Source organism: Bacillus rossius (genome assembly GCF_032445375.1).
Source record: "Bacillus rossius redtenbacheri isolate Brsri chromosome 4 unlocalized genomic scaffold, Brsri_v3 Brsri_v3_scf4_2, whole genome shotgun sequence".
NCBI lineage: Eukaryota > Metazoa > Arthropoda > Insecta > Phasmatodea > Bacillidae > Bacillus > Bacillus rossius.
This window is the reverse complement of record NW_026962011.1, coordinates 21,257,903-21,273,858: the sequence shown is the minus strand read 5'-3', so window position 1 is coordinate 21,273,858 and position 15,956 is coordinate 21,257,903. Positions and strand designations below refer to the sequence as shown.

Below are 15,956 nucleotides of genomic sequence, written 5' to 3'. Positions count from 1 at the left end.
TTTAAAGAAGATTAACCCTTATCTGCATTTTTTTTTCTTTCTAAAGAGCAGCTTACAACAATTGTTTTAAATACTACTGTAGTGTATTGTACTGTTTTTCCAGTATTCCAGTTAAAACTATACTGACATTCAATAATTTGGCAAAATTGCTAATCTTACATGGCAGTGGTACCGACCATGCCGGATTTAAGACTTTTCACTGTATGTACAAAGATAAACTTGCGTTTCAGTCTCACCTGCCTTGGTTTGATTCTAAGCCGATTTAAGATACAATGGGGGGGAAAAAACCTCTGAACTGATTATTTAAAATTTCACTTCCACAAATTACGAGGCCAGAAGAACCATGGACACCAAAAAATATCCCATTGTATAAAAACCCACCAGACTTATTAGACACAAGATGCAACACTTTTGCAGCCAAAAATCAATACACATTGACATAACACCATAACTACATGGCAAGTGAGGCAGTACCTTGAGGAAACAGTGTGGTTAAATATGACAGACATACAAAGCATGTAATAGGTAAACAAAAAACTTTCCAACACCATGAAAATTCAATTACATTACTATCACAGAATAAAAAAAAGTTTACACTCATTAACTATGTTGGCAGTATTAGTTTCAAGGCAGTCTGGCCAATAATGAAGAGTGTGGGGGCTCAGAAAGACACTATACGCTGAGGTCACTAAACATACGCTAGGGGCTGGCTAGGTAGCTAGCGTCATGCTGGTTAAAGCCACTCACTTGTCACTGTTGCCTCCATTCGCCACCGCTGCCACAGCTGCCAAACAATGACCTTGAAAAAAGGACCGAAATATCACACTAGTATAGCATACACAGAAAACCCCGCCTACGTTGTAAGCCAGAAAGTGATGGAACATTTGGTACAGTGTCATCTAAAACTTTTATCTGCAGTTCTGCACCTGAAAAAATGTACCAAGAAGAAACTGCATGGAGATATAATGAGCCATCGCACCTTGCTACTGTAGTACTGCCAACAACTGCAGCACCTGTCACAAGACTGCAACTGGTACAACTAACTGTAAAAGCAAATAAATTCATGAAGCATCCATTTCACTATAAATAAATAATTATTAAACTTGGGGTGAACTAATTTTAATATTAAGAAATATTGCACAGCAGTTGGCTGAGCTTGGGCAAACAACCAACCAGTGAGCAGCTGAATACAAAGAGATAATTATACAGAATCTAAATCCAACTCAGTCTGAACAGATAATCAAACAGCATGTAGAAGCTGTACCGAGGAGTGCTGCCAATGATTAAAAAAGCGAGAGCTTCTACAAACTGGAAGATGATAACAGGGAAAGACAAGATGCAAAACTCTAATAATAGCCTTTCAAAATTCCAAATGGCCAGTTGTCCTGGGCGATATACAGTCGACAATTCGAGAGTAAATGGTTGAAGCAAGGACGAAAAAGGTCTGAGAACGTATTTATTCCCAGTGAGGACCTCCACTTGAGCTGCTTCAAACCATACATTGACATGGCCGCGGCCTAACTGTCCTTATGCTAAGCGGGGGTTCCCGTAGATACGTGTACTGAGATTAATTTGTGGGCGCCACCGTGCAAGGGGTACGGACCCGGGAGAGACTCTTTTTCAGGGCTGTGACGTCGCCCATGTGAGGCGTGATTTTAACCCCCCTAAAGCCAATCCTAGTACTCGCTACTGGTCAGCTCTCAGCGTCGGGTCCGCTCTCCACCTACGCAGTGGGCTCTTACGGCGTTCCACATGCCGTCACACTTAGGACGTTGAAATAAACAAATACAAATAAAAACGTATGCCCTGATTTATTAGTTGCTACTTCACCTACACCTTTCATTATATCACACAACGCCTGCGGCACGAATCGGTTCACGTGGTGCGACCTGACCACGTGGTCACACTCTACAATTAGGTAATTAGCATAAAAAGGACCATAGTGGTCACTCATAAAATTATTTAAACAGTCCCCCTGATCGAGAAAAGCCCCGAGGAATTACGAACGAAAGATTTAAGATGATTAAGATTTAACAGAATTACTTAGCAGTGCAGGCAAGCAGTGAGGTCCCCGGGGTGCTGATGCGTCCGCTCTCGGGCGGTGCCGGCAAAGGACTGGGGTGAGCTCAGGGCTCTGCTAGCCTAACATGGCGTCTTCGCGCTGAACCAATTACTGTTATACCTATTTACAATTACGTGCCACAGGAAGCTACAGGTAAAACATTAAACATTCTTAATAATTATATTAAACCTAATGCAAAATTACACAATTTATTATTATCATTAATGATAACCTGTCCAGCTTCGGTGGACTTTGGTTCGTCTCGTGCATGTTCCGTACGTCTTTTCGTTGTTTATGCCTTAACTAAATATTAATTACTTAAAGTACATAAAACACTCCCGGCCGATCTGCCATCACACGCCACTTGAGGAAAAATAAGCAAAAAGAGAATTACAATGTTTATCTCTAGTTAAACGGGTGTGGTGCACTGCTGCTACAGCGCCCTCTTGACGTCCGTGGCGCGCTATTCAAACACAACCACCCGACTACGTACTCAAGACGGAGGGGCTGCCAGTACGGGAAGTGGGACGGGGGTGAGGGGAAAGGTGGCAGAGGCTGACCAGGCTCCTGGGGCAAAGGCCCGGTTGACGTCAACATGTTTTTAACCCGAAGGTCTATGCAGTATTAGTGGAATCCCTCAAAACAGAGGTATGGTGACTAATAGATGGGTAAGATATACAGAAAAACTTTGAAGAAGTGCCAAAAGTGATTATCCGAAACATTAAAGGAGTTTGAGGCTAACATTGAGAGGCTTATGTACCTTGCTTACCCTAAGACTCCTGCAGAGAACAATCAACAGCTTGCTACAAGTGCATTCATTATGGACTGACAAATATTGAAGTACAGCAAAATCTCAGTTCGTAGTCATAAAAAGATATTTAGTCATAAGACATTCTTAATAAATATAATTTTGTCATCTACACTTTCCAAAAGGCATGAATGCACTAATCAGGAACATGACTTTATAGTCTATTAGCCAGCCACATGCAGTCTCTGGCTGCTGGATTCTCGCACACAGGGATGGTAACGTGTAGAAAAACATTCTCGTAGAAGATAATGTTGCACTCTGCTTATTTCATATCATTCATGATGGGCCCTGAGAGTCGTGATTGGCACAGGGAGCTAAGCTCAACAGTCAGGTGGAGGTTCAGCACCGTGATCAAGGCTTGCCAGCTCAAGGCTTGCCAGCTGGTCGGAGTTCCACCAAGTACCCCAACAGGGCAGACTAACTATTTGGGCTAACTTACTATCCTCTTATCATGTTGACCTTAGGATTGATGTAGGGAAAGGGTCAACAGGGGGATTGCAGGTTTCGTCAAAGGACCGGCCGCTTTCCAGAATTTATCACCGGGGTGTGAGTACCATTCACAATGGCTGGTTAGGTGTGTTCAAGACATCTCTGATGGCCCTCAACATGGTTGCTCCTAGAAACGGGCAGAATTTAAAGCAATGTTTGGCCATGTGTAGCCTACAACTGATGTGGGACTGCTGCGCAGGAAAATCCACTCATAAGCTTCGCTGCGCACAAGTTATTAGAAAAGAGGGGGCTGACGGCTTTATTATTACAGACAAGTGTGGCACGCAGCAAGTCATTAAGATGCACTAATTCAATCTCTAAAAATAGAATCAGCATGCAGTGCTTCAAAGAAAATAAGTATTAGGGGATAAGGTAGATTTGGCTAGCCATACTATGAGGGGAATACCAGTACTACCAGAAATGAGGCAGATATCATCGGGGCATTAAAGATGCTGCTGGATGGTGCTCGTGCATTTCGAAAGACACAAGGTCATGTGTGATGCTTCACCTACCAAGAACTGGGACACACCCAATGGAAATGCCACCCTTTGTGTAGGGAAACATTGCATAGACATTGCAGATTACTAGATTGAGCAGAGAAAAGGCCCACAGGTTTCAAGGTCAGAAGGTTGCCCATGATGCCTTGCCTACCAGGAATTAGGACATATCCAGAGGTACTGTCTGATGCATAAGACATTGCAGCAACAAACTCAGCAGAATGATTGCCAGATAGCTCTCAAAAAAGACACACAGTTCCGAAGAACTGTCTACCAGTAACCAAGACACATACAATGGGATTGCCCAATGCATAAGATCTCACAGCAGGAAGAACAGCATAAATGAGTCACTGTGTTACAAGAAACTATTTCCAGAGACAGCTAGTGTGTTTGGAACATGGGCGACATGATGCTACAGGTGTTCAGTAAGTGATCAGTATTCTTAGCCTCGTGTTGCACATAGCACCTGCTCGCAATGCCTGGCGCTGGTTGCCTTAGAGATACCGTAGGTTATTAACTCCTGCCCTGGCGCACACCTTGTCCCATTTATCATCATGCCACCGCTATCATGCAGGTACCGTCTGACACAGACATGTCTCCCTCTTGCCTATCAAGAGAATTCTGGGTGGCAGATAAAGGACATCTCTTTCAGCATAGTCAGAATGCTGCATGATCATTCCTTAGTTACTCCCGCGGAAAACATAAGAAACGGGTTGACAAGTTAAGTAAGTCTTTTGGATTAGCAATACCAGCGGCCAAGTGTGGATGAAAACTTCACTAGATACTTTGCTGTTAAAAGGTAGGCTTCACACAACAGGGAGAAAGGTTGTAATGTGGCATGGAAGAAAGAAGTGACGAGTGTGTGTTTGGAAACAGATGTGTGCGGACATGGCCTAACAAGAAACGAGAGTCAATAGTAGAGTAATTAGAATATCATTCTTTTATTAGACTGGACTGAGATTTATTGTGAAGAACAACTTGGTAATAAAGTAAAAGCATGTAAATATTGGTGATTGATTATATATAGACTAAAACAATTTGGCTATCCTTCGATTCCTATAATCACACTCCTAACAATACATAAAAATGTTTTCATAAAATGTGTAGTTACAAAGTTGTTAATTGCAATATACATTTTCTGACTGTTATTACTTATGCCTCACTACATTTAGCAAAGTATTTTTTCTCTATATAAATTACAGAAAGAAAAAATACAATACAGCAGCATAATAGAATGTACGCAAAAATGACCAGCATTAACAGATTCTCACATAAATTAGGCTATGACAGGCACATCACCTTTTAATGTACTCCAACCTATAGTAATATTCATTTGATGCAAAAGAATTTCTTAGCTAACTACAAATGCTCTTAAAATGGCAATGAATGAACAAAGAGCAAACTAACAGTTGCATAATGTACAATTACAGAACAATTTAGAAGAGCACTACTCACCTGCACCAGGCAGGCAGGCAGGCAGCTTTCCCTGGACCACGTGTGAAGAAGAGTCACATGGTTCTGCATCTTCTTTACACTTCCTGTTTCCCTCCATGAGCAGCCTTCTAGGAGACTTCACAATCTCCACGCCCAATCTCCCTTTCCTAGGTGTGCCACTGCTCTTATTCCTTTGCGTGCTCTTATTCACGTCATTACGTTTGTTACGCATTCTCCTCCTGCCCATAACACCTACTAATACTTCCTTAAGTTTCTTCAATGGTGGTTCTGGAGAAGAAGGCTGACTGCAATCAATCAAGGATTCTTCTTCCGAAGAGCTGGTACCAGAAGCTCCATCCAAACAAGGAATTCTCGCTTTGCGATGAACTTTGGATGGTGAGGATGTGACCAACTTACGAGGCCTTCCTTGCCAAGCAGGATCAACCTTACTACCATGCTTGGACGTGTAACTACGCAGTTGTTTCACATACACTAAATTTCTCTTCGGTGCTTCTGAGTAGGTAAGTTTCTTAGTGCATGTCTGTGATGGCCCTTGCTGTTTACTGAGACACTCTCCTTTAGCAATATTCTTACGAGATCTCACTTTACCTTTGATTGTGGTCGGAGGGTTTGTATTGTCATCAGAACCGACCACTTTTGTACACTTGTAATCTGACAACAAAAACAGCCTTGCCTCACCTTTGTGATCTATTTTTTTGCACAGTTCTTCATTGCAAACTACTTTTTTTCCACTTCTTAAAGTCCTAGACAATGGAGCCGTGAGAGTTTTTTTCACACTAACATTTCTGCAACTCAACTTTGGTACTTTTGCCTTCCTAGATTGTACTAATCTCCTGTTTATTTTGTCATTTAATTTTTCAGCTGACTCTGGAATTCTTGGTTTTTGCATGGAGACACTATGTTCAGTAGCCAAATCCTCTGAGCTTTCACAAATGTGAGTGGAGACTGAAAAGGATTCATCCACATTTGTCCGAGTATGGTCAGTATGTCCACCATAGCTCTGTCTGGCCTCAAATACAATTTTCACAGCAGCTCTCGTTTTCATTCCTTCTCCAGAAACAAACCCATCACTAGAAACTGTTAACTCCTTTGATGCACATGAATTCTGGCCCTCACTTTGGCATGAACTTCCTCTAATACATCTTTTCCTAAGCTTTCTTTTTAAACCAGAACAAGACACTGCATCTGTCAGCTTTCTTTTACGATCCTTTCTGACAGTTTCTGTTGATCCTGCAAGCTCCTGAGGCGAGGAAGCCCTGGTGGTTTCAAAATCATTTTGTTTGTTCAAAACACTAACAGCATTGGACTGAGTCACAACCTTTCCTTTTTTCATTTCAGAGTTTGAATGACTTCTAGCGTCCAGCAACTCTGGAATATTACAGACAGATTTTAAATGTTTAGTAACTTTATTCGGTTTTTTTATTTCAGTTGACAAATTATTCACTTTCCTACTAGTTCTCGAAACACTCTCCTTGTTGCACGAGTCTTTGAAACATTCCAAATTCTTGGTGTTTTCTTTAGAAAGAACAGGTGGCAGTTCACATGGTTTTGACCTCTTATTTGTATTTTTTCCTCGTAGAGAATGGCTACAACCACGCTTGCTACGGACATTAACCTTTTTAATAATCTTTGGCATAGAATTTGCTTCAAAAAATTCTTTGTAGTCTTCAGAGAAGTTAGAGTCAGTTTTACAATGTGGTAATGTTTTTGACAGAGAAACACTCAATGTTCTAAAACCTTCTAAATTATGGCTGCAATTACGAAGTGTACATACAATCTTCTTCCTACCTTTGGTTGGTGCTCTTGCTGGTGACTGCTCAACTTTCTCTTTGCTTTGAGCTCGACTCAAGGCTGTCTCCAAGTTATCAGAGACAAGTAAAGTGTCGGGTACTCCAGAGTTGTCGGCAGACACTGCATCCCTGTTTGCCTCACCAGGCTCAACAAATGGTGACACAATCAAAGTAGAATGTAAAGTGTCACATGTACCTACTTTCATTAAATCAGGCACTGTAGCAGATTTTGTTGGACTCTTCTTGGTATAAAATAAAGATGTAAAAGAGTTGGATGTGTTCAATTTTGAATTTTCTGAATCCTTAATTTTTTGTCTACTACTTCGCAGAAGTTTTGAGGGTGAATCATCTCTGACAAGTCCCAAAGGTTTACCACCATTAAATGATTTCTTGTTTACGTTAGTCTGCAAACATTTTGTAGGTGACACAGGTGCAGACTTTGACAGTTTATTATAGTTAGGTTTTTTACATTTTAACTTAATGCAGTTTGTACGTTCCAAGATATCTCCTGGATGTTTAGGATTCTGAGGAGCACTTGAACTATAAATATACAAATCATTCTTAGGTTTCTGAGGTTTTTCTTTACATGTAGGAACCAAACTCACCGCAGTATTCAAAACCTTTTTCTTACATGTGCGAACAGTTTTAGGGAATTTTCTGTGTTGTGTATGTGTAACAGGATGTTTACCAGTCATCTGAGAAAAGCTGTCGACAGCAACTGATGGGATGGTAGTATGTGATGCTGTCTCTCCCGTTACCATATTTTCACGTAAGTCCTTCACTCCACTCTCCTCTTTACCAGCACTGCAAGCAATTTTTGTACTACGTGGCTGACCTCGAGGCCTATAACAGGCTCCTGCCACAGCCCTACCTGTACATACACTGTCGATACTTGATTTACTCGCCACTCTTTCACACTCCGAATTAGCCACTGAAAATTTACTTTTACTACTTCTTTCCTTCACTTTTAATGTATGGTTACCTTTCGTGACTAGATATTCTTGCTTTTTTTCGTTAACAACTTCAAGTTGTGAAATTTTGGCAACTCTTTTAACATTCTTAACTTGTATATTTTTCATGTCAACTGTTGATCCACATTTCTTCTTCCATTCAGAGTTGGCAGTTGAACCACATGGTACATCTGGACAACCAGTTGTATACCTCGATAAGAGCACACCCTGGTCATTCTCGCAATTTGTGTCTTGACAATCAGTAGAAGGGCCTGAATGATTATTTAATTGGTTCGGCACTTCTATGTCTTCACATCTCTCAAGCTCTTCATTGTTGTAGACCAGGAAACCAGTTCCCCTTTCTGAAGTAACACCTGGCAGTGAACTAGACTCTCCTGGGTTGGCAGCTAACAAAGGTGTTGCAGTCAAAGCATCAACTGCAACATGCACGCAGTCAGTGGTTGCCTTGTCTGGTTCCACATGCATTAGTTCCTTGCCCAAGGCTTCACTGCATGATACCTTGCCACCAAACTTCTGTGAGTCTCCACTTGAACATGAGATGTCATGAATTTCAATGCTTTCATCAACACTAGCAGGTGACAGATCAACCACTTCAACACACACACCATCCCTGACTGCTACCTGGGCACTATCACTTGCTTGGTCTGCAAAACAATCTACTACAAAGTCAGATTCAGACCTTCTACGCTCACAAGCATTTGGAACTGCTAACTTGGAAGTCTCCAATTCTACTACCTTTGGCTGAACAGCTCGTGCCTCACCAATGACATTATTCAAGCCCGCGCAGTCACCACTAAAGTGACCCAGCAGACGTTTCTCCAGACAATACTCATCAGCACTAACAGTGACTGAAGACTTGTCATCTTCTATGGATTGCACCAAGCTGCACGAACTCTCGCCTGCATCCGGTTCGCTCTCATCTTTGACGGCAGTCACCTCGATGGACTTGTCTTCCTCTGATGGCTCTTGCTTGAGGGAAATGGAGCTGCAAACATTCTCATCATCCAGGCGAACAAAATTGATGTAGCTGTCCCCAGTGCGCAGCAATGTCAGTTTCGGGATGGATGTGACTTCTTCTTCTTCCCACACTGGCTCTGACTTAATGTGTTCCACAATGCTGTCCACATTGGGTGTCCCTGAGTGCCTGCTCTGTGCTCCTGGAGATGGATTGCTGGGAAGACTCGGGCTATGTTCCCCCACTAAAGGCTGCCTTGTGACTGTACTGCATTCTGCCAGTGGTGCTGTTCCACTTGTGGTCTCACTTGCATAATGCCTGAAAATTTTTTCACAAAACACTTAAATTTCCAATTTATTTTCAATGTTTTTTAACTTCATAAATTTTTTTTTATGCTAATATATAGTTCAATAATTTACTAATAAAATTTATTAAACCTGCCATAATACCTCTCCCATCTGAGGGCAGATAGTCATGCGATTAATAACCAAACTTCCCATTTAGTTTCTGAATCTTAGTATCAAGAAACCATTAATAAAGTTAATTTGTAATTACAAAAAATCATATACAATGCAGAGAAGCAATAATATAAAATAAATTTGATATAAATATTACACTTACAGTTATTTTTTTGGCTACACTTACCTTCGGATTTAAAGAAATTAGATTTTATTGTTATTATCAGGGGAAAACACATTAAACAAGTAAAAATGACTGACCATATGGGATTAATCAGGAATGATCCAAGCATACTTTTAATACATCTATATGGGTTTGTTGCAAAATATACATTGGAAAAAAATTAGAATAGTAAATGAAGGTACTCACTGCTGGCCATTAGGAGAGGTGGCAGATGAGCAAGTCATGCGAAACTTCACTCGATGAGCACTGCCTTGCTGCAGGTAGGAGGCAGGCTTGCCACCCCCTGAGGGGCCCAGCCGGCGAGGCCTTTCAGGGGGATGGATGCAGCGCCGAGGCCAGCGAGGAGGGGAGCCGCAGCTCAGCAGCTCTTCCTTCTCGTCTGAGAACTCGTACGGATCGTAGTCTCCCTTGGGGGAACAGTGGCACTCCTGGCCATGCTTCCTGCTGCTCCCGGGCGTGAAGCAGACACATTGCCGAGGACCCTCCGAACTGCTACGACTTCGGGCCGGACTGCTTTCTACTTTCACCACACTCTTGTCTTCCTCCGAAGTGGTCGGCGATGGCTGCATATCCGCAGCTTGCTTCAACCCGAATCTCTCCCCTTCAACACGCTTTTGGTATGCGTGCTCCTTTCTGGACAAGAAGCATCCTTCAGCATTGCTGACATGGCAGGCTGCACTTTGATGTTTAGTCCCATCATGGGTAAATCTTTCACAAAATTGAGTCATTGGTTTGAACACTTCACACCTTGTACGCTCTTCCATTTCCCTTCTTGAATTGCCTAACTTTACACTTGGCGTTCTTGATTTCTTAGAAAATTGTTCAAAGACATTATTTACCTTTCTAGGTGGACTTTTATCCCAACTGAGATGATCAGGTCTTTTCTCTAAATGTGATTTTGTCATCATGGTTGGATGGTACACACACGATCTATTTACAGATTCCTTCACCTGATGACCTTTAGTATCATATAATGTACTAGATTCTTTATTTATGCAGGTGATTGGCTTTTCCCGCAACAAACTGCTCTTCAAAAAAAACTTTACAATCTTCTTTGATTTATCTTTGTGGGAAGATGTTGTCTTCTTAAAATCTGCAGTGTTTGCCTGAGCTAATAAATTAGAGCCAGAATTTCTTCTAGATTTATCCGAGTTGCTGCACCTCAACATTGAGGGAGAAGTCTCGGTGGTACGATCCACACTAACCACTCTATGACTGCCAGTGAAAGGCTTGGAACCAAACACACTGTTAGAGAACTCAGCTTTCTCAGCACGAGAAGTTCTGACAGCTTCACCTTCACCGCAGTGTGCCACACGACTCCGATACTCGGACAAAGGCACGAGACGGACGTATGTGCTATCCCTGCACATATTGGGAAATGGTTCAGTGCTTGCCATTGCAGCATTCAGGATATTAACTGAGCGGTCACCATGAGACACCATCACGTAGTTGGTGACTGAAGTTTCAGGGTCAAAATGCTTGACTGGGAAACTTCTGACAGTGTCTGCCAAGCCCTCAGAGCCAGAGTAGGCACCGCGGAAGAAGCTCCCATCCTCAGATCTACGGAAGATACCAGACACGTCCTTGTGAATAGGCAGCCCGGTGGGTACGGTCACGGTAGGTACTAGCGCTGGCTCTTCTGCCAGCGTATCCTCGCAATCAAACACCAACCCACTCTGAGGTATTTGGAAGCTTACGTCACTTGAGAAGTCTGCATCTGTCAACGATTGATCAGTGCACTGAGTCACATCATCTGTGATCGAAGACAAGAAAACGTCGTTGATGAGGGCGTCGGAGTAATCCTCGCTGATTTCTGAGAGGTTGTAGTTAGTAATATTTGCTCCAGGTACCCCAGTAGCCAAAGACTCGTATGCACCCGGAGTGGGAGCAGTGCAGATGGGGCCCAACTCCAGGCCCTCCAAGTCCACGCCGAGGTCGTACGGGAATTCCACACATTCGCCCAGTATATTTCCACCAGGGTTTGTCACTGTCTGACGATTCACTTCCCCATCACTTAGCCCTTCCAGCAGGCCATGATACTCGGACCACCGTGTGCCATCTATAACATTCTCACCACTAAGTTGCTTGCTCTCGCGGCTGCGGTTCCCAACACACTGGCGCCCAAACTTCCCAGAGCAAATCACAGGACTGGCAATGGAGAGCTCTTCATCGTCCTCCGCGCCATCTAACTGCGGGATTCGTCCAATAAACTGGTCCCAGTAAGAGTCTTCCCAAACAACCTCGTCATCGTATCCCACAGAAGCATCTGCCCTGATACTGCATGAAACACTGTAACATAAAGACGTTTTGTTCACTAATGTTAGTGACACACTGGAAGTTAAAACATTATGGTGATGGGGAGAGGCAAACGACATTAATACCTAACTACACATGTATGTATTGTTTATTTTGATGATAAGGTTAGGGTTACCCTCTTTTATCGCATAATCGTCGCACGCGCATAATCATCGCACCTATATTTTAGGGTGTCAAAATTTGGATAAAAAAATTTCATGCGTAAATGTCACATGTTGTTTTTGGTCTCGCTATTAGTTTCAGTGCGCTTTGTGTGGGTATTTTTTCCGTATAAAACAATCTATTTTAAAGTTGAAAGCTAATATTTATTCGGACATTACCACTTATTTAATTAACAGAAATACAAAGTTGTCTGAAGTGTAAGTAAATTTTCTTTAATAGACGTTTTAAAACGTTACATATAACCTTTATCGGATCATTTGAGTCGCCGCGGTGTACCGATTACAAAAATGTTGCCAGCGCTAGTTGGCATCATTCATGTTTGGTTATGTTGCTTCCCGTGTAGAGTGCGTACACGTAGTCGAATATCGATATCTCGCCAAGTGCATGCAACGCGCGCTCTCTGTCGAGTGCCGAGTTAACTACATATCATGGCCCGCACTCTTTTGTCGTGTGTACTACGATAGCTACGCGTTCGTTCAGGCTCTCATTCGGATCACAGATTTTGTTTTCAATTTAAAGTTGAAGAAAGGTTTTTGTTGAATGACTTATTAATTTAAATTGTTTGGCGTGCTCTTTTATACTTCACTTTTTAAATAAACGTACTTTCCATGAATGGGTTTTGTTTTTATGAATAACTTTACCTAATAACCTACTAACGTCGCACCCTTACCTTTCAAACTTGATTTTAGTATAAAATGTGCGACGATTATGCAATAAAATGGTAAGTTCTTAAATATATTTTTGTATGTTTATAGAAGTGTATCAATTCAAATGGGAATTTTAAAATTTAAAATAACTAACCAATATGGACATAAATATTTACCGAATCAGAATTTTTTTGATTTTTAAATATTGACTAATACGTAAAATAATAGCATAAGCCACACTGTGTACAAACATCAAGTTTAAATGCCATTTTTGGCATCCAATCTCAATTGCACCTGGTGGCTTTATTAGAAGCTAGCATCATAAGATATCTGACTACCTTCCGTGAGTAATCATTCTACAAGAAATTGGTTTCAGAACAAAACAATATTGAAAAAAATTCAATACATAATCTGCATCTGCAGAATCATACTAATTCACTAGTATCAGCATGTTAATTAGTAGATTAATGTTATGTTACGAGAGATAGTATTTTCCTTGCTAAATCTATATTTACAAAATACATTTCTTGCTTAGGTCATATTATTCAGAAAATATATGACAAGTAATTTTATTCATACCTAAAAATCATGAATTTACATACAGTGGGAAAAATTAACAAAATCTGAAGAGGCCATGTTGTTTGATAAGTCAACACTTACTTACCACGAAGACAATCAGTGATAAGTTAACACTTCCTTTCCATGAAGACAATCAGAGTGATAAGTCACCACTTCCTCAGAATTAAACTTCCAATGAAGCTAAACCCAGATATTTTCAAGAGATAAATGTGGTGGACACTGACGTATGTAGTGCCAAAGGTTTTTCCCAGGTTTTTTCTCCTCATCAACACATTTCCCCACTGCCCCATCCTCAAATCCCACCCCATGAGTTCTTCAGACTGACAAGGGCAATAAGTATGGAAACCAGCACCAAAGTGTAACTAATATGTATGATTATACTAGTGATGGGTCAATTCCTGTTTTTTCCCGGTTCTCGGTTCGGTACCGGTTGTTAAAAATCGGTACTCGGTTCTTGGTTCTCGGTTCTGACTTAAACAATAAATTAAATATAATACACACATTATTTATGAGGTTTTAAGTAATAAACTATTTATTGTTTTGGCTACAAAAAAAAGCACTGTTTCAAGCTTCAGTAAACACACCAACCTATTAAAAATGTAATATGTATTAATAAAAAAATAAATTCGAAATAATAAAACTAAAATTTACTATATTAATCTAGTAATTACCTCAAGAAATCTACATACACCCTCCTTTAAAACATAGGAATAAAAAGAAAATGTTACAATAATGCAAATAAATACAATGATGGTGAACTTTCAAAGAATTAAAATATTAAATTGTCCATCAAACTTATTGCCTACATTGAATTCAGTTTGTTTGCACAGTCAACAGTAAATTACTGCCACACTTCTGATGCCATTTCTTACAAAATTTGCTCTATTTGGCCAGAATAATTATACTTTAAAAGTGTCAACAAGCATTTTGTTTGACCAGCTAATAATAAAATACATCTACACATCTATACATCACTTTACTATACATAAAAAAAAAAAACCTTCCCCCTTCAAAGCAATCCCATTTACCTAGAAGAGAAAGTTACTATCCATTACGCTAGATGGCTGCAGATGCAGTGAACATACTGTCCAAAGCACTGCACAAAAAGCATAAAATTTCAGAATGCCAAATATTATTACGGAAAATTTAATATCAATCATTAATTCTATTAAACAAATATTATGTGGAATTTTGCAATTTTAATTGTTCTTTATACACCAGTAACCCTTACTTACGTGTCAACGACTCAATTAACTACCTAATTTTAAAAACAAATTGAAACAAACATGGCATCTTTCTGTTATCACATCTTTGCTGAGGCACGTTAAAGAGTTGCACACATCTATGAACTACATACATCTATGGCACCATCAACTGTTATGTTTTGATTGTATAACGTACTTTGTTTATAGATGTGACGAGAACATTAAATATTTTAACGTGTAATTTATTTTATAGTTAGAGATGAATATTATTCCACAGAAGTCCAAAAAAAATAATTCATATGTGAATTGAACGTGAGTTGAGCCATTTCATGCTGCAGTTAAGTTGTAGTGAAGGACTATTTTCGTAAAGGGTATTGCTATACTGCCGGTACCAGTATCGGCACCGACATTTTAGCTGCGGTTCTCGGTGCCGGTTAAAATGCTGAGAACCGTAGGAACCGAGAACCGGTACCGACCCATCCCTAGATTATACCCTGCCTCAGGGCAAGAATCAACATAGAGATATTCTAGTTCCAGTAGTCTACTTGAATTCGGTGTTAAATTTAAATTCTCTGATTTTCAAAAAAAAAAAAAGTTAAAGAGTTGGAAAATTCAAATAATCTTCTATATATATTATCAATCATTACACTAACAAACTATCATATTAGGATGGCAGATATAGGATATAATTATAGCAATGCCAGTGTTGGATAATACAGCAAACTATGTCAATAAGATGATTCACTAGACTAGGCGAGAAGTGCAAACTCTCAGGTAATTGGCGAGGTGGGAACTCAGTGACTCAGAACCCCAGGTCATAAGCGCAGTCTGGTACTAGCTGAAAAGACAATTCAGAAGCTATGACTGGAGCTATTGTAGGCATTGATTCTTCATCTTCTGTAGTCCTTGGGAGCTGTAAAATGTTAGGACTTTGAATGTTCTCACTAAAATTGTTCAAATTGGTATCAGCAACTGAAGAATATTGGCACCTCAACCAATTCTGCAGGCGGTAAGAATGAATATCACGCAACGAGGAAGGTAAGTCACTGCACTGCGTTCAGTTCTATGTCTAGCAAGAAGAATATTGCTGACATCCTGAAAAAGACACTTCCAGATGAATGAATTACGACTTGCGGTCGTCGCGGAAGTCTTCCTGTCATCCAAGCGGTTTTCTAGGGAACCAGAATTGCCCCACACGCGGATGACGCGTTCAAAGATGTGAATTTGCTGCTGGCCATTCTCATTCCCCCTAATGCTTCCCTTTCAATTTAGTTTCAACACCAAAGAGCAAGCGTGCCAAGACAAATACTTGATGACTTGCAACTGTGGTAGATATATTCATATATGTATCAAGGAAAAATATATGATGTGTGTTAAT

At 40.6% G+C, this 15,956-nt stretch overlaps 1 protein-coding gene across 2 annotated transcripts in view; it reads right to left on the bottom strand.

Annotated features, from left to right (window-relative positions):
* The window catches only part of LOC134542336 (uncharacterized), a 178,061-nt gene that overhangs the window by 85,801 nt on the left and 76,304 nt on the right, over positions 1–15,956 (bottom strand). For both annotated transcript variants that reach the window (XM_063386486.1, XM_063386487.1), the window contains 3 exons: positions 9,856–11,958; positions 5,312–9,345; positions 748–799 (listed from right to left, as the gene is read on the bottom strand). In XM_063386486.1, the coding sequence (XP_063242556.1) occupies positions 748–799; positions 5,312–9,345; positions 9,856–11,958 (6,189 nt within the window). The remainder of the gene's footprint in view (positions 1–747; positions 800–5,311; positions 9,346–9,855; positions 11,959–15,956) is intronic.